Raw genomic sequence first — 18,985 nt, 5'->3', positions numbered from 1 at the left:
AGGGCGTTATTTTGGGGATTTCATAAACTCACGTCAGCCTCTTAAAATCATGAATTCAAATATTATTTACAATTTCTATAAAAGATGTACTCATGGCAGAAAGTAACTCCAGTCCACTATAATCTTACCAAAATACTTACGTTCACAAATTATTAGCTTTTACTATTGAAATTGATAAAGAATTAATAATGTACAAATTTTTATGTCATACAAGTAAGTGTTTTGTGCAAAATTGGGAGGCTGGTGGCTTTATGCAGTCAAAACAAGAACATCAGTGAAACTGGATGCTCCCTAAAATGCTTCTAAACAATGAACTACTTTATCTGACGAACGGCTCACACAAAGATCAATAATTGTTGAAATGAAGGTTTCGTTTTCATACATGTATATAAGGTATATGGTGAGGGAAGTTGACCCTTATAAAATGACCTTTGTCTGGGAGCCATTTCCCTATTACTTATTTTTGTACTATATTATCAGTACCTAATCAAAACTGTTAAAATAAGGCACTTTGTCCTTAAGAGGGAAATGTTATGTGTGACCTTAACCTTTCCAAAATGATCTTGAGAGACATTGGTCCAAGATATCAATTACAGTTGAAATATGTTCTGAGTGACCTTGACTTTTACAAAAATGACCTTGATTGAACTTTGTTTGAAAGCCATTTGTCTATTAATCATTTATGTGATATATGATCAATTCATGCTCAGAAAACTGTTGAAATAAAATGTGAAGATAACGAACAGTGATCAATCCCATAACTCCTAATATGTTTTACGGTATGACCGTTGAGTCGAGCGAACACTCTTTATATCAACAACAAAAGGTACGAAGGTATGAAAAACTTGTCTGGAAATTGAAAAGGGATGTAGTACTTTCAAAACTATTCATTTATTTCATTTAAGGGGTTATCAATAAAGTATACCGTAGTGACCTTTGCAAAATGATCTTAAAAGAACTTGGTCCAAACGACCTTGTCTCAAGGAACATTTGTGATCAATCATATCAATTTCTAATGAAGGGTTTAGGAGATATCAGCTCGGACAGACAGACAAGACTTAATTGAACAATCAACATTTATTTTGATTTAAATCATTCGAAATTGCTCAATCACCCAGGTTAGATTTTTATAAAGTAGGTCAGTCCCAGGTCAAGGTCACTAGGTCAAAAGCCTGGTCATAACAAATTTATATGTGGAATATCAAAGCCATATCCCTCTTGTTTCAAAACATATTACCAAGGTTAAATAATTTAGTTTTTGGAAAGTCGGTCAAAATATATGGTCTTGTAAAGTAAGTCAAAGTTCATGTCAAAATCTTTGGTCTTGTAAAGTAAGTCAAATTTAATGATCAAAATTATTGTTACTAAATACAGTAAATGCTGAATTTATATATGAAAAATCAAATTCTATCTGTGAAATATCAACGCTTATTCCCCCTTGGTTCAAAAGATTTAGCCAAGGTTAAAGTTTTTTCCTTAAAATGTGACGCCGAGTCGCTGACAAGAAATCTTTAGATATCCGTCCTGGTGAGCTAAAAATGTTCATTTTCGTACGATCGATTTCTACTTAGATTACTAACCAGTCTTCTGGAAAGTCCACTGCCATTGACCTACTATTCGTGTCAAATATTTTGACGTTGAACTTAGGAGGATTCAACTGGGTTCTCCAGAGGACTTTGAGGGGTCTGAAAGATGGCGATTGCTTCACAGCCTCCATCAGAGCTGTCCATGGATGCGATATGCTGCCAGTAATTAGGGTTAGGGTAACCCTAGTCCTACACAAAGAGTCAGTGGTGTTATAGAAACAATGAGGCCTCATTAATCCAGACACTTCATCTGGATCTGACTAATTCGTCTGGGTAGACTAATGATATGAATAAAACATTGATACTATAAGCACCAACATTGCCCTAAATATGAATTTCTAGTCAGATGTTTTGCAACCGCATTCTGGATAGATGAGGCCCCTTTTCATTACAATGGTAATACATTTATGTACTGGTTTATAACATGCTATTCTAGACCTCATATACATCATATGCATATATGGGTAACAATTCTTGTGATATTCAACAGAGTAGTGTAGTGGTAAATTAAAGCACTAACTTTTCACCACCCGAGTTCAATTACTGCATGATTAATTTCACCTGAATTTTTACACTTTTGTCTATTGGGAGATCATGTTCTATTAGAATATTTTCAAAATAAATCATATTTTCATACAAATCTCTTTGATAAAAAAAGTTACATAAACCTTTTCTTCATGAAAATATGACATAAAATCAATCATGTACCGCATATTAAACATTAGAATATGTCATATTTTCCCCAAGGGCGGAAACCTCTTTCAAAAAATCTCAAGTGCAAAACATAAGCTTATAATAATTTACCAGTCATCTGAATTTTTTCCACACTTTCATCATTATTTAACAACAAACATTCAATTTGATTCAAATCATTCAAACTTGTTCAATCTCGTATCGTATACCTTAACCCGGACAAACTCAAACTCGATTGATTTTACTAAACACAGGTAATCCAAATCATATTCACACTGCACCTCTCAAGAGATTAACTGGGTGATTAATCCACTATAAATTGAAGTGGGTTATATTAATTAATCCATGACTAGAAGTGGGTTAAATTAATTAATCCATGCCTAGAAGTGGGTTAAATTGACCAATTATGGAAGAATGCACTATTACTTAACCTACATTTATCATGAAAAATCTCCAAAAATTTCAAATCCATATGAGATACGATTTTGAGAGGCCTGTTGAAATACTAGATTCAGCTTTGATATACTGCTCTGTATAGATAAGAAAAGGCACAACAGTTATGCTGCTAGGGCACATGGTGGGAGGCTATTCCGAATCTTGCGTTCTGTTGGAACTATTTAAAAGTCATTAGTTTTGAATTTATAAAATCCCTATCTGTTTTTTATTTGATCAAAAGGAAACATGCCCTCCCTCATGTATTTTGGACAGAATTGGTCTGAGAATTTCGTTGGCCTAACCCACTGTACAAGGTCTGTACTACTTTAACCCTGAGAGTCTAACAACCAAATAAAACCATAGTCTAGAAGCTAGGTAAGTAAAGTCCAACTCTATTGTACCGTGTTTAATTGTTACTTTGGTTAACCATTATATCACTATCTATAATTATCATCACACCCCAATTGTATCACATACTGTAAAAGTGTTCTAACACGCATGTTGTACTGGTGTGACATATAAAAGGTTGAATGATCGTGAGGAACTCACTCATGCTTTTGGAAATCTAGGAAGGTGCTTTGTGATCGCCTTTCATTTTTCTGCAGGGCGTACAACATGGACAGGAAAATATACAGATCTGGATAAACTCCACATAGAGGCTCCAGCCTCTCTTTGGTATAATTCAGCCAATCCACTCCCATCTCTGGTATGGAAACATACATTTTTTATCAATGCATTGTTACAAACATCTGCAAATGAACATTTAGGTGAAAAGAATATTCATGAACTGTTTCAACAGTGAAATATTAGGCGGAAAACTCACCACTGTTTGAATGGTAACAAGCATTTAGGTAACTCCCTACCATTATGTTTCTGAATAATAACAAACTGTTAAGAAAATGCCAATCACCAAATGTCTGTAATTGTTGGTTATAAGGGGAATATTTATTTTCGCTAGCTTACTAGACTCGTCTGATATACCGAAACGATCTATCTCTGGCTGACATAATGGTTCATAAGAAAGTAGATAGGAATAAAATAAGAGTGTCACAGGCCTTATTGGTCACTGGATCATTAGTATCCAAGGGCTATGAAATCCAGAAAAAATTCCTGTTCTGCATATATAAGATAGATTCTAAATATTTAGTAACAATATCAATCAAGATCTGCTCTTAAAACTCAAATGCCCTCGAACGTGCCTATGCTAATTAAAGGCATTAGATAATAAATGTAACATTAACACTGTACGACTAATTTGGACCTGACCTAAAGTCAAAACCGTATGGTTGCAAAATTCATACTGTTGTTATATCTTTTCCTGCTTTTCTTAAACAGACATTTAGTGTTTATACTCCTTCAAAATATCTAATTAGTTTGAATTTAGTATCAACAACATTAAAGAAGATATTATCTAAATGTTTATACATATACACTATATAATACAAAGTTTTGGTCCCACCCTAGGGATCATGAAATTTAATGTTTGCAGAGAACTTCTTGCTGTACACCACTATGTATAGAGATTTTCTTGCATATGTGCGAATAGAGAAGATTTTTGAAAATTGGTAAATTTTTGGCAGTTTTTGTCCCTCCCCTGTGGATCCAGGGGTGCAGGAATCCTTAAGTTTACAATTTAAGTCCCCTTATCGACAGGATATATCATAACCAAATTGAAAAGAATTGGAATGGTCCTTATCAAGTAGAAGTTAAAATGTTCAGTTGCTAAACCACATACCTCTAGGGTCCGTGTTCGCCCAAGTCTTTACTTTGTATTGCTTATAGGAGTCATGAGATAACTGTGCGTTATCTTCACCTTTCATTTAATAACTTACCATTTCGGCTACCCCTTGATACCACCCCCTCCTCCCCCTAGGATCATCAAATGTACAATTGGTCAAGGACCACATGCACTTTCTAGATATCCATTTAGTTTCAATTTCGTATCAATAGCATTACAGAAGATTTTGTCGAGTGTTTTACACAGAAACACTATACACCAAGTTTGATCCCGCTCTGCGTTCAGAATTTTTACCATGGGGATAGTGAAATTTATAATTCTGATAGAGGCAAACACGGACCCCTAGATACCAAAGACGGTATCATGTGTCAAGGAAGAGTAAGCATCCCCTGTCGACAGGTCACACCGGTCATGAGCCCTATGTCTTGATCAGGTAAACGGAGGAATCCATAGCCAAAATCAGTGTGCAAAAAATGGCCTAAAATCGGTATCAAACAGGTCAGACAGCATTTGACCCAATGTATACATATTGTAATGGGAAACTAGACCATTATAACGACCACATAGTGAGTAGCCTACCTCGATTTAAAGACTGATCATATGCTAAACAAGCTCTTGTGTATCAAATCGGTTGAAAGATATACTCTTTCTAAATATCTATTTCAGTTCTCAAGATGATTTTATTTAAGTGTTTTACACATAAACACTATGCATCAAGTTTGGTCCCGCATTAGGGTCAGAACCTCTAACCCAGGGATCATGGAATTTACAATTTTGGTAGAGGCCTTATTGCTCTACACCATTATGCATTTAGTTTTTCTTACACATGGGAAGTTCTATAGAAGATAAGTTTTTGAAATTTGTCAATTTTTGGCAGTTTTTGTCCCGCGCCTAAGACCCCAGGAGTCCTGAAATTTACAATTTGTGTTCACTTGTCTAAAAGATGTCTCACACCTTGAAAATAATGGAAATGATAGTTATCAAAAAGAATTTAAACTGTTAAATTGTTAATGCACGACGGACGACAATCAATTGCAATATGGGGAATGAAAGATTTCTTTGATATATAAGATGCACGTTTTCAGAAACAAACGGGCTCTAGATCTCAGACTGGTACACTTTATCATTTTAGATATTTTACATGATTAATATATTACATACACATTACAGGTATTTAAAACAAAAGATATCTAAATAGCAACAACCTCCCCACCATTTCATGTTTGATATGTATGAAGTAAGAATTAAAACCAATTCATAATCTTACAATTGAATAACTGAATAGCCTACCAAAACGTGTGCTGGCATGGTAGCACAGCAATGAGTCCATGAAATAGAAGTGCTCCCAACTATCTGTACCCCAGGCAGGGAGGGCATGGACAGAGTAGGTCCACAGGTCTGCTGCTTGTATAGCTTTCTCAATGGTCAGCACACTGCAACCCAAAGCTGAACATAAAAATATTTGTAAGGGAAGATATCAGATGTTTTTATTTATACTTGCATGATTAGATCAGTTAGTAAAGTACTGCATACCCGTAATAAAGTGTAATCAAGAGTTTGATTTTTTAAACATACTGTATGTAAACTGTTTTAGCAAGAATTTATATTTTAACACCTTTCGTGATGAAGTAAGTGCGCTGAGTCATGGTGGCACTAAATTAAGAAAACATTTATTCATTTCTTATCTAATATAGCAGAAGAGCTATACCACTTTAACGCCGAATAGAACAGAAGCTCATATTCTCTCAATATTTCCACTAAATAAGTACACATACATTTAACATTTAATCACCACAAGACAGTGCAATACGTGTAAATATCTAATGAAACTGACCCTTGGTCATACAAATTGGCCTTCAGTAGAAATGATTGTTTGGATATTTGCTGTGCCACTTCAGCTTGGCAATGATAGGCTTTGGACACAAAGATCTCCGAGATTTCTGATATGCTCGCTAAGTTCACTTGTGTAGGGTCTTCAAAGAATCGCAGCATTCTCCCCATCTCATACACATACATGGCTTTATATCTGGCTGTGATAGGTTGTATATCAAAGTTAGTTACAATAAACATATATAATGGGGAGAGGTGTTACTACCCATTATCCACCCCCAACCTACACCTAGAATTTGACCAATAGCGATTTTATCTCAATATATAAATGCAAACATTCTATTGCTTCCTGGACTCTGCCCCAAATTTCTAACCTCTATTTCAATAAGCCATAATTACATATTTTCCAAGGCTTTACCAAATAGATATAATGTGGCATAACATAATCATTGACATTTTGAGGTCTTAACATAATGCTTTAGCTACCCAATAAGTACAATATTTCTCGAATCCAAAGGATGATGTGAATATGGTGCTTTAAGGCATTGTGTCCTACATGTTGTACTAATATCAGAATTGTCAATAATTTTCTTACTGTATGAATGAAACCAGCTACAATTAGAGCTTATTAAACAATATCAGGTTGGCCATTTTTATTTTTAAGCAGAGTGCAAGACTTAGTCAAATATTTATTATAGACACAAGTTTTCATTGGACGATCAAAAAATGATTACTAAGTATATCAAATTGCATCGTCGTAAACCATTCATTCCATTACAATAGTCCATGATTTGCGACGATGAGCAATTTGTGAATGAATGTTCATTTGGAAGAAAACGTCACGTAGTTGAGTTCAATTTTGATATAAATAGGAAAATGAAATAAACACACACACACAAAATAAATCAGAGTCATATGCATACAAAGGGATAAGGAGTGTCACATCTCTTTCTTTATGTAAAGGTATATTAAAGCGGCTATTGAGGGGAAAAGTCGAGACCGGGTCTACTTAGACATCTTAGTGCTTTCTGTAGAATGTGCAATATATTGAGATTTTACACTTAGGTTTGACTGAGATGATAAGACATCCTTTTAAGATTACATCAAACGAATGAGAATACTTTTGGAATCATTGTAACATTCAATTGCATGATATATTATGAGGCATATGTAAGAATGTATCAAGTGATTTAGACTTGTTTTGAAATTTTTGAGAACATTCTTGAAATTGTCAAGAAATGCAATTAGAATGTTGCTTTATATAACATTTTTTTCCTTTTGGCGGTTACTTTTATTTCACTTATTGGTTTTTGATATTCCTTTAAACAGATATATGTTCTGAATAATATGTGTGACAATATTGAGGATAAACCAAGCATTACTCTTCTTAAATGTTATTTTATAAAAAGGTGTGTTTTCACACATCAAAATGAGTTTTAATTTATTCCACCAAAATGTTTTCAGCATAATATATATATCACTGCAATATGCGACCATTTCATTAACTTAACTCATCATGAGACATTCCACCAATAAAGGATCACACTAGATCAAACAATGACATGAATCAATCTTTGCATTATTCCATTTCATAAAAAATGTCATTTCAAAAGGAAATCCCTATCTGAAAATACTAGTATAAAATGCATTCATAATTGTTAAGAAACGCGTTCCAATGTTTCACTCTTTCCATTTAGTTACAGAAATTGCAACAAATGATTGAAAAGTTTGCTTTGAAATACTAGTAGTACTATTATAACTTGTATATCCACAAAGCATCGTTACAAACCAAGCCTTGAGCTTCTCAGTACTTTGATTATTGAACTGAATATTATCATATTCTAACTTCAGATAGGATTATGAATTTAGTAATATCTGTACCATGTGGATTTTGCATATCCTAGAATTTAGTGTTTATATTTACTGTTTACAGAGCTGTGTCAGCCATATATCAATATGATTTTCGATACACAACAGTCTACAATGTGTATATAATGTAATGCTTTATTCAGCGTTAAAACACCTTACTGCAACAGGTCTACTGATTGAATTGTACAGAAACGTGTCTGCTGGTTTGATTGTAAGGGAACGGGTCTACTGGTTTAATTGAACAGAAAATAGGTCTTCACACACACTGAGACATCAACCTCATGTGCATTGATACTAATCGGACGGAGGTATACAAATTTGATAGGATCTCTCATTTATCATAAATACACCACAAATGCATGACTTACGTTTTATGTTGGTGCTGATCAGATAAAGAAAACCTTCCTTTGCTCTTTTGACATCACCTCTTGCCCAGAAAACATACGGCAGGACTTTGTCATACAGCATCTTCATAGTTTCAGGATAACTTTTAAATAAACTCCTTGGTTATTCACATAGTCGTATACATTATTTCACATCCATTAGCATACTCAACAGGATCAAAATAGTTTTCACAATTTTAATAAGAGTACGAAAATTACAAAATACGCCCGCGGGTGGTCAAAGACAAACTTTCAGTGCAATATCTGCGTCTATAATGAGAAGTCCAGGAAACTATTTGACATACTTTTATCCTTAAAGTAGGTGATGTTGCACCAACTACATGTCAGCTGAAATGCGAACTGTATTTCTCTGAGAGGAAGATTGTAACTACATTTCAGGGCAATACCTATATCGATAACAAAAATACTTATAAAAGTAAAAAAAAAAAAAAAAAAACAATTACCACGGACAGACGGACAACGTCATAACATAATACGGGGCGTATTATGTTATGGCGTTGTCCGTCTGTCCGTGGTAATGTTGTCTGACAGACGGACGCACGGACAACGCCATAACATAATACGTCCCGTCTGACTACAGGGGTATAAAAAACAAGGTCGTGTATCATGGAAGGCAAAGTTACAACTACAGATTTCAACGCTTTGACCTCGAGTGCCACACAGAGGTAAAAATTTGTGCTTGCATGAGGCATTTCACCTACAGCAGATGATGACCCTACAGGAGTAATAGAATAGGACGTAAAACATACAAACTACATTGTATTGTGTCAAAGATTAGATATAATAAAATAGGTCTAATATGTCTGCCAAAAATAATACAAATATTAACAATCTAAGATATTTTTCATCTTTTAATGATAGGTGTATGCAGTACACCTTATTTCAGAAAATATTTGGTCATCCTAATGCAGAGTAAACAAAGACAAAAACCCAGAAAATCTGGTTTGTGCTTGCTTTGTTTGACTGAGCCCAAGACTGTACCATTTTTAGAATGAAGAAATGACCATAATTATTAATCAATAATTAGGGTCACTTCTTAATCAACAATTGGGCTTTTAAACAATACATTACCTCTGTCGCAGCGGCACAGTAACATTTTCCACAGCTCTGTCATAAGAAGTGGATAATTTCCTGTTCTTTCGGTTGTATGTGAGCTTGCCCGTATATGGATCAGGGTAGGGCAATGTTAAATGCAATAAGCTGCTAAGAACTAAAAATAGATTCCCAAAGAAAACATGAACATTAGATTACTTCCAATAAATGTTTCTAGACATTAGTTTAGTCTTTGTTTCTTAATAATGAATGCTTACAATTAAATGCGTTGCTGAAATATTTTGTTCCTCAGATTTATCAGAAGACTTTGCTTCCATCATTTTTATGAAACACAGTAAGGCCCATGGGCTACATCTCTCACCTGAGTCACCTTGGTCCTGCTGTTGTTCAACTATTGTGATTTTTAAAAGATTATTCACGTACACCTTACCCACAGAGGTCACCATCTGTACAAACTCGAATGTAAGGAAACCTTCATGTATATTTTAAATTTTCTAGCCCAGTGGTTATTGAGAAGGTTTATAAATGACCTTACCTTAGTTTAGCCTTCTCTTGATTGTGCCCCCTTTGCATGGAGGGAGGATGGCCTTTCATTTGAAGAAACCCCAATCACTGTTACCCAAGGATGAGTGGTGGATTGATTGAAATTGATCCAGAAGTTCATGAGAAGATTTTTAAGAGATGTCATAAAAGTTTTACTAGTCCGTAAAAAGAAAGAAATCATCTCCGTTTCAAAACCAACATGGCACTTCATTTGAACAGACTGAAAATCTCTTTACTTAAGCATATTTTGTGGTAAATTTGGCTTACATTAGCTCAGTGGTTCTGGATAAAAATTTAAAAATATTAAAATTCAATTTGAAGGACGGACGGATGGATGCCGGATAAAAAATTCTGATGTGAGATAAAGACTTATAGATTATGTTAACATAGTGTTTTAACTGGGACATTGACACATTCACATTTTGCCTTTGAACGACCATTCTGTCTATAACATTACATCACTAGGGATTTCTGAAACCTGTAACAGTATCTGGATGATAAAACACATGTACTAATTACTTACCACACATCACGTGATTAATGACGTAAATCCTGCGATGACATTCTTTGAAGGCACAGAGGTTAATTACAGGCAGACAGCTGATTTCTATGTCCCCTTTAGGGAAGATGTCTCCTCTCCCCCTCCTTCTATAGACTTCAGGGGGGCGTGGCTTATAATTCCATACAGTTCTGGTGGGAACATTCAGATTGCTGTACTTGGATTGCATCTCTTCAAATTTGGCTAAATATGTATTAAGCCAGCTTACTTTTTCATTGTAAAATAAAGTCTCTTTGTCAATGTCTCGTTTTATACTGCATGGAATGATGGAACATTTATGCAGTTTTCTTATATTTTTCGTCAACGCTTTCACACAGAGAGTATATAAGGAGGGGATACCTTTGTTTACATCAACACTTCCTGGGTCTTCCAATACACCCATATCAAAGAAAGGGAGCTCTCGGAAGAGACAAACCGAATTACTGGCATTTAACTGTCTCCACTTCCTTTTCTGTTTTTTTCTTGGAGCTCTTTTATGGATTCCATGTGTACTTTTATCTACCACGATATGCAAAGTGTCTTTATTTTCATATTTATGTATAACTTTCATGGCTGTTTCTAAATCCCCTTCATTAGATGAATATGAAGATGATGATGGTAAAAAATTACAGTTTAATTTCGTATTTTCATTAGGAACAGGATTTTCCTCAGCAGAAAAATATTTGCTATCATCTGTACTGTCATTTTCATCATCTAAAACACATCCCTCCTGATTAAAGTTCGTTGTTTCACTGGTAGATGGATGAAAGGAATCAGACAGATCTGTTGATTTGCCGGAGTGACGCTGGGCTTTTCTCTTTCCTCTTCTTTCTACTGCTACTCTTTCTTTGCTAAATTCTTGCGAAATTACCCTCGTGTACGATGGGCGATGCCTTCGATGTGATATTAATGTTTTAAGTCCTGTGGTGTCTTCTTCCATTTTGGTCAAAGTAAATCTGAAAGAACATCAAATGCTAAGCAAGATAAGTGATGGACATAATGGATGCAGAACTGTATATATCATCCCCCCCCCCCCCCCCCGAAATACATAACCTGGTAGGCTGATTAAAATCAAACTTTCACGAGCTCTTTTTTTATTTTGATTGTCACATCGCAATAGGCAAGAGGCCAATACGTCTTATCGGTCACCTTGACATTGATTTAAACAATGACTAGCTTCATCAGGGATATGAAATCTAGAAAAAAAGTCCTGCTCTGGAATTCTGATATTCAGCAACAGTATGATACAGGCTGTTTTGAGAACTTAAAGGGGAAGGCAACTTAAAAACGTTTTACATGATAAATGATAGGATTAATTATGTGATAAAATCTGTCCAATCTAATTAAAATCAAATCCTAGAATACGCTCACAATCGCTACAATAGGATCTGACATAATCCCATAGGGGGTCATGTCCGCATGACCTTTCGCTTGGAATATTCATGAGAACTATCAGCCAGTCAGATTGCGCCATACAGACAATGGTGGCTATTTAGGTGGTTCCTGGCAATTCGTAAACAAATTGCTGTAATCTCTCTCCCACGAAGTTTATTCCAAACTGTAAAATTGTATATTCTCGCATAACGAATTTTAAACTTTCGCAATAATGCCTAATCTATTCCGTTCATACACACAACAAAACGTACGATATGAAATACACCCAAATTAAATTAATTGTGAATTCTGATTTATGTATGAATAGGGATGGGTACGATTTGAATAGTTTTCAAGATGGTTTACTTAAATAACGCGAGGAATATAACGCCAGTCAACGTAAACGGTGACGTCCCATCTAGCTGCGATATGTTTTCTTTCAAACCAAACAATCGCATCCATTTTCCTTGAATTGTGAACACCGACGATTTCAAAGCCGACGCCCTGATTGGCTGACATAAAGTTCATCTGAACATGACCCCTAATCGGGTTATGTCAGATCTACTTACGCAGAGTATACGGCGCGGATCTAGGAAGTCTGATTTTAATTAGATTGAAAATCTGTCCTACTATTCTGTTGATATACGGTCTAGATAAGCTTCAGTACTAATTTGAAAAAGTTAAAAACTGAAATTGCAGCCATCTATAGAGGCTGTCATGATGTGGAATTCTTTTGTATTCAAGACCACACAAAATCAATAATTGACGTCACACCCTCTGTTCCAGTTTTGATTAAACTCTAAGATGTGCATATGGTAGATTTTACAAATAAACAGGTTGATGCCTTCCTGTTGAGCTGATATTTGCAGTAATGCGAATGGGAGATGTGAAAAAAGTTATTTTTGCGAGATTCCTTACCCAACCAAGTCATCTAAAAAGAAAAAACTATGTAATCTGTGGATCCATCATTTCTGCAATGACAAGTTGAGGTTCGAGACATTTGTATGAAGAAACGTATACCGTATGTCTGGTCTGCGACTCGACTTAACGTCTTCTTTTCTCAATTTCACTTGCGAAAGAACGGGCTTATATCTATACGGCTCCAAACTTAATTGTTGTGATTTGTCATGTTTACAGTGATGCGGATGAAATAAACCGGAACCGACTGTGTGACGTCATAGATTAAGCTTCAATAGCCGCTCTCTTGGTGGCGAGTAATTTATATGATAAGTTGATATAGATTCAATCGTTAAGCAAGGATTTTTGTTGTCATTTACGATATCGGTAAAGCAACAATGTGATTAGGCTTGCCTTTCCCTTTAGATGCCCCTGAAAGTGCTTATAATGATGAAGGACTTTGCATAATATAACGTCATATATTACATTAACGCCATATGCTGTCTGACTTGTTTCGTACCGATTGTTAGGCCGTTCTTGACACACTAATTTGGACTACGGATAACTCCGTTTTCCTGATGAAGATATAGGGCTCACGGCGGGTGTGGCCGGTCAACAAGAGATGCTTACTTCTCCTAGGCACCTGATCCCACCTCTGGTATATCCAGGGGTCCATGTTTACCCAACTCTATTTTGTATTGCATCTAGGAGTTATGAGAATTATTTTTGTTCGTTATCTACACCTTGGACCTGTTCAAGAATCGAAACCTTGGGGTTGCAAACTTCACAATTTTGGTACACCTTCTGCTTTTCATAAATATACAGTTAGTTTTGATACTGTGTCAGCAAATTTAAAGATTCATTCAAAAAAGACAAAAATCATAGTAGTAATTTTGGTCCCACTCTGGAACCGAAATCCTTACCCATGGGATCATACAATTACAATTTTCGTAAAGGACTACTTGCTCATTCTAAATATTCAGCTTAACTTTCAATTCAGTATCAAAGCATAAGAGATGCTTCTAAATGCTTTACACATAAACATTATAAACCAAGTTTAGCCACACCCCGGAGTCGGAATCGCTACCCTGGGATCATGAAATTTACCATTTTGGTAGAGGCCTTCCTGTTCTACATCACTATGCATTTAGTTTTTCTCACATATGTGTGGTTGTAGAAAAGAATATTTTTGAACATTGATTAATTGTTGGCAGTTTTTGCCCAAACCCTAAGGCCCAATGGGTGCATGAATCATGAAATTTACAACGTATATCGCCCTAATATCCCAAAGATGTTTCATACAAAATTTGAAACGAATTGGAACAGTATTTATCAAGAAGTTAAAAAATCTTCAATTGTTAACACACAGACGTCGGATGTCGATCAATTGCAATATTGGTTGATTGTATATTGTTTAACGTCCCTCTCAAGAATTTTTCACTCATATATAGACATCACCATTGCTGGCGAAGGGCTGCAAAATTTAGGCCTATGTTGTGACACACTTCTTGTGACATGGGGTTCCTGTTTTCACAGTCTCGTCTGAAGGACAGCTCCATTTAGTCGCCTCCTACGACAATCAAGGGGTACTGATGACCTATTCTAACCCGGATCTCCACGGAATTGTGACCGAAAAAGATCTATAGAAGTTTTGATTTTAATCAGGCTGATTACCTGATTATATGATATGATTGTGTGTAGTTAGTAACAGGGACAAATGTGATTTTTTTGTGCTCAGACACATGTGCAATTTGTTGTTTTTAATTTTACAAATTATTATCTCTTTCAAAAGCATTTTTCTTATTCATATATTAACCTTAATATTTTAAGTAATTTGATGAATTATCTTTTAATGAAAAAACCCTTATTATGAGACTTTCAAAACATCATGTCTTTTATTCAAGAAATTGAAAAGACGCCTTGGAAAATTGACACATGTTAAAACTTTCAAACTGGGAAAATTTAGAAAATATTACTTTGTGCTTCATTAGCAATGAAAGTGAGAAAAAATGTTTTGATACATTTTAATGACCACTATAAGCAAACAAGAGACCTATGGGCCACATCGCTCACCTGCGGAACAGTTCTTACAAGCTTGAGCAAAAATATCATTATACAAGTAACTTGTTTCAAAAATAACTTTTCAATGGTAACAACTAAAAATTCATTAATTATCAAACTTAATTATTAAACTTGACTTCAAATTCATCAATTATCATATGCCCTTGCAGACAGATATGGCTTTTCATATCAACAAATTTCATCTAGGGATGCTTTGTTCCAAGTTTGGTTCCCTATACATTTGCATGTAAAAATTTGATTCCCTATTGAGCTTCATAACACCATGGATCATGATTCTACAAACTTGAATCTCAACTATGTCAGGAAGTTTTCATGTAAATTTTAGCTTTTCTGGCCTAGTGGTTCTTGAGAAGAAGAATTTCAAATAACTCCACCTTATTTTTGCATTATCATGATTATTTCCCCTTTGATGGGGACATGGCCCTTCATTTGAACAAAATTGAATCCCTTTCACCCAAGGTTGCTTTTTGCCAACTTTGGTTGAAATTTGTCGAGTGGTTTTGGAGAAGAAGATGAAAATATAAGTTCACGACGACAACGCCGACAGACAACGGGCAAATTTTGATCAGAAAAGCTCACTTGAGCTTTTTGTTCAGGTGAGCTAAAATGGCATAAATTCATAGCAAAATCTCTGTAAAAGATTTCTCCCTTTCTCTGATTAAACAAATTCTATTAGTTGTATGTATCACATTCACATTCTAAACATGTTGAACACAGAAACCAGTTTTATAAGATTATATTTATCAGGTAATTTTATTTACATAAATATTGGCATTTCATTTATTTAATACTAGTGGGTTTTTTTTTTCTAATTGATATAAGTTAAAACTAGTTCTGTTCATTTAAAATACAATTTAGTTTATATATTCAGATGTACTTGCCTGTGTTGAATCTTTTACAAACATAAGTACCGAGAAACTGACATTTCTAGGGATGATTTTTCTTGCCACGCAGAGTCTGCTTTAACAGCACCGCCACTCGTCGAGGAAATTCGAATGGATTCATCCTCACATAAAAACTGCTTCCTGAAACAAAATTACTCATATTTGTCGACTTTTGAACTATCCCTTTTCAATATGTTTTATGCAATATCTTAAATTGTGTTACATTATTACACTTAAACGTACTAACCACGTGAACAATCTACATGCTGTGACCACAGGTACCTGAATTTTAATATATTACTCCGATTATCTGATCAAGATACAGGGCTCACGGTGGGTGTGACCGGTCGACAGGGGATGCTTACTCCTCTTAGACACCTGATTTCTGGTATATCCAGGGGTCCGTGTTTATATCATATCGATATAGATAAATTAAAAAAAACAAAACTCTATATATTTGAATACACCAGGTGGCCATGGTAAAAGTTTTTTTTTTCTTTCAAGAAAAAATCACTATGTTGTTTTACTTGCCATTAAGGAAGTATGCTACACCAGAGAAATTTGATGTAGATGAAAAGTGGATATGTACAACAATATTTTGAAGTTGAAAAATTTCAAATTTACTTTATTTTGTCAAAAAATACAGTTTTAGTAGAAGGTAATCTGATTTTTTTTTAAATCCCTGCTGGACTCGAACCTGCGATCTACTCTTCAGCAGTTGGTATGCTAACCTACCGAGCTACTCGGCTAGGTATTTAAATTGAAAAGGAAAAGTCAACTATTGCTGATATTGATTTTTTCATCCATGTTTTAAAGGAAGTCAGCCATTATGACGATGTAGAGTACCTCCTTAAGTAGCCTTTTATAAGAACGGTAAAGATAACCGTGATCATTCTCATAACTCCTGTAAGGGTTGGGCAAACACGGGACCCTGGATTTACAATTCATTTCAGTTCAATACCTTTTCATCTAAAAAAGTTACAACGTTATCAATGTAGGTACACCAGTTCTATTTTAAGAAGAAAAATCGCAAAACGTCCTATATTTGTAAATTACTTGATGATACAATCTATAAATTAACTCATAAGTAAGGATAGCCACTGATTTTGAATTTGTTTCGATTACGTCACAGTCATACACAATGTTATAAAAGTCTGGGAACCCCTTTACCACACTGATAACTCTTCAAGGCCCCTCCTCCTCTTTAAATTTGTGCAATACTCATTGCCCTACAAACAACGGATTTTCCCCATGACACTGCCTTCTGCTCACTGGGAACATCTGCTGATTTACTAATTAAGGTGTTCTTTGAGTTTTCTATTGGTAGGTTTTACTTTTCCCCACTTATTTGGTACAGTTTGTGGTCATCAACTCTTTGTTTCAAAACTTTTTGTCTAAATCTTACTTGTGAAATAATAACTTTTTTCTCAAAATCCAAATCATCAAAAGTTAGATTAAAATACCCTAAGATTTGCCACAAACCACAATATGTCATTTCTGTATTGTTATTTTCTTTTTAACGCAAATGCGGGCTGCGTCGAGAATTTGAGGCTTAAATAACCAGCAGTGTCGTGGGCTTTTCGGTGCTTATATCATGATTTCTTGTTCGTTCCTTTAAAACAAATGTGTACGTGATAAACCATTTGTTGGAGTATAAAGGGCATTGTTAATTTTTTTCCCACACAAATCTCTACGTTAAAATTGTGCTATTTTAAACTTACCAAATCGAGAGACAAAAAAATCCATCGATGTTTTTTTTTTTTTCTATAAAAAGATCATTCGGAGGAGGAGTGGTGTCGTCATGTACGTAGATTGAAAACCGCCGTAGTTGTGAACCAGAGTCGTTTTCGACCGCCATTGAAGTTCCGATAAAAGTCATCAAAGTTACGTCTCCCTCGCTTTATTATGACACCCCGATCCCCTTGGAGAGGACTGTTCGAAATATCGCTAAAGTTTGTTCGTTGTCAGATTGTTGCGAGGGACTTTAGACTTCTGAAGCGACGGATGAGAATGACAATTATTTCTGAGCTTAACCGTGCCGGAGAATAGTTTTCTTTCGGCAAATTTAATAATAAAATCGGACCCCAATCAAGGACGGGGTAAAAATTAATGTCGTCCTAATATACCGCGAGTCTACGATACCGAGATATATCGGTTTTACAATACGTCATAAATGAACTCGTCTCAACTGAAAAAGTGAAAATGATCAGAATATTTGTAAGTGCGGTCAACGAGTGAAAATTCAATATATTTTTATTACTTCACTTAATTTTTGTGCTTCTACATTTATATAAATTTGTTTAATTGTATCAGGAGTGTTGAATTTTATTTATTTCTATGTTAATTATACCCCCCTTTACATTTCAAGATTAACATTCCTTTTTCCCAAATTGTAGCACTACTAGGCCGCCATACGCTGTATTGCTATGGCACATGTAAACAGGCAGTATTATCTGTTTATTTATTTATATGAATGAAAGAAAAAATAACCTAAGGTATTTACAAAACATTAACGTTTGACTGAAATCAGGCCGACAGGTCTTAAAACAAATCGAAATCGTTAATTACCGCAGTCTGTCATAGGACCACGGTCGTTGGGTTTTGTATTTTTATCTATTTAGATATAATATTGATTAAAATTCAGATACCTGCAGAGCTACAAATACACAGCGATCATTAGTCTAGTATATTACATTATATTGTTCATATAAGAACCAGCCGATATACTTACCAGACACTGTGTGCACGTGTGCGGTGCAACTATATCTTGACAAACTGTTATTGACAATTTTTGGGATATTTCACAACGCTTGCACTATATATATCTACTTGGGTGTTGCTAAAACGCGGAACCGAAAACGGAATGGAATGGAGAAACAAAACTATTCATATTTAGCAATTTGAAAATATGTGCATCGTGTGTGAACAAAGTATCAGTATAACGATATTTCAGAAAATTCGCAGTATATCAAAATATATAAAGATGTTTATGAAAATTATTAGAAAATATAACTAATTATTAATGTTTATTTATAAATTTATTCAATTCGTTCTACCAC

The 18,985-nt window shown here is 34.9% G+C and overlaps 1 protein-coding gene across 1 annotated transcript in view; it reads right to left on the bottom strand.

The window, feature by feature from the left end:
* Positions 1-18,733, bottom strand: part of LOC125675414 (uncharacterized) — a 41,975-nt gene extending 23,242 nt beyond the window's left edge. Inside the window, exons 1-9 of the mRNA XM_048913045.2 lie at positions 18,658-18,733; positions 15,954-16,067; positions 10,675-11,645; positions 9,627-9,765; positions 8,520-8,638; positions 6,287-6,482; positions 5,743-5,885; positions 3,264-3,417; positions 1,581-1,775 (exon numbers count right to left, since the gene is read on the bottom strand). Coding sequence (XP_048769002.2) covers positions 1,581-1,775; positions 3,264-3,417; positions 5,743-5,885; positions 6,287-6,482; positions 8,520-8,638; positions 9,627-9,765; positions 10,675-11,645; positions 15,954-15,967 — 1,931 coding nt within the window. The 5' untranslated portion in view covers positions 15,968-16,067; positions 18,658-18,733. The remainder of the gene's footprint in view (positions 1-1,580; positions 1,776-3,263; positions 3,418-5,742; positions 5,886-6,286; positions 6,483-8,519; positions 8,639-9,626; positions 9,766-10,674; positions 11,646-15,953; positions 16,068-18,657) is intronic.
* Between the last annotated feature and the right edge of the window lie 252 nt (positions 18,734-18,985).

This window comes from Ostrea edulis, chromosome 3 (assembly GCF_947568905.1).
Source record: "Ostrea edulis chromosome 3, xbOstEdul1.1, whole genome shotgun sequence".
NCBI lineage: Eukaryota > Metazoa > Mollusca > Bivalvia > Ostreida > Ostreidae > Ostrea > Ostrea edulis.
The sequence above is the reverse complement of the archived record's forward strand: the minus strand, read 5'-3'. Positions and strand labels throughout refer to the sequence as shown.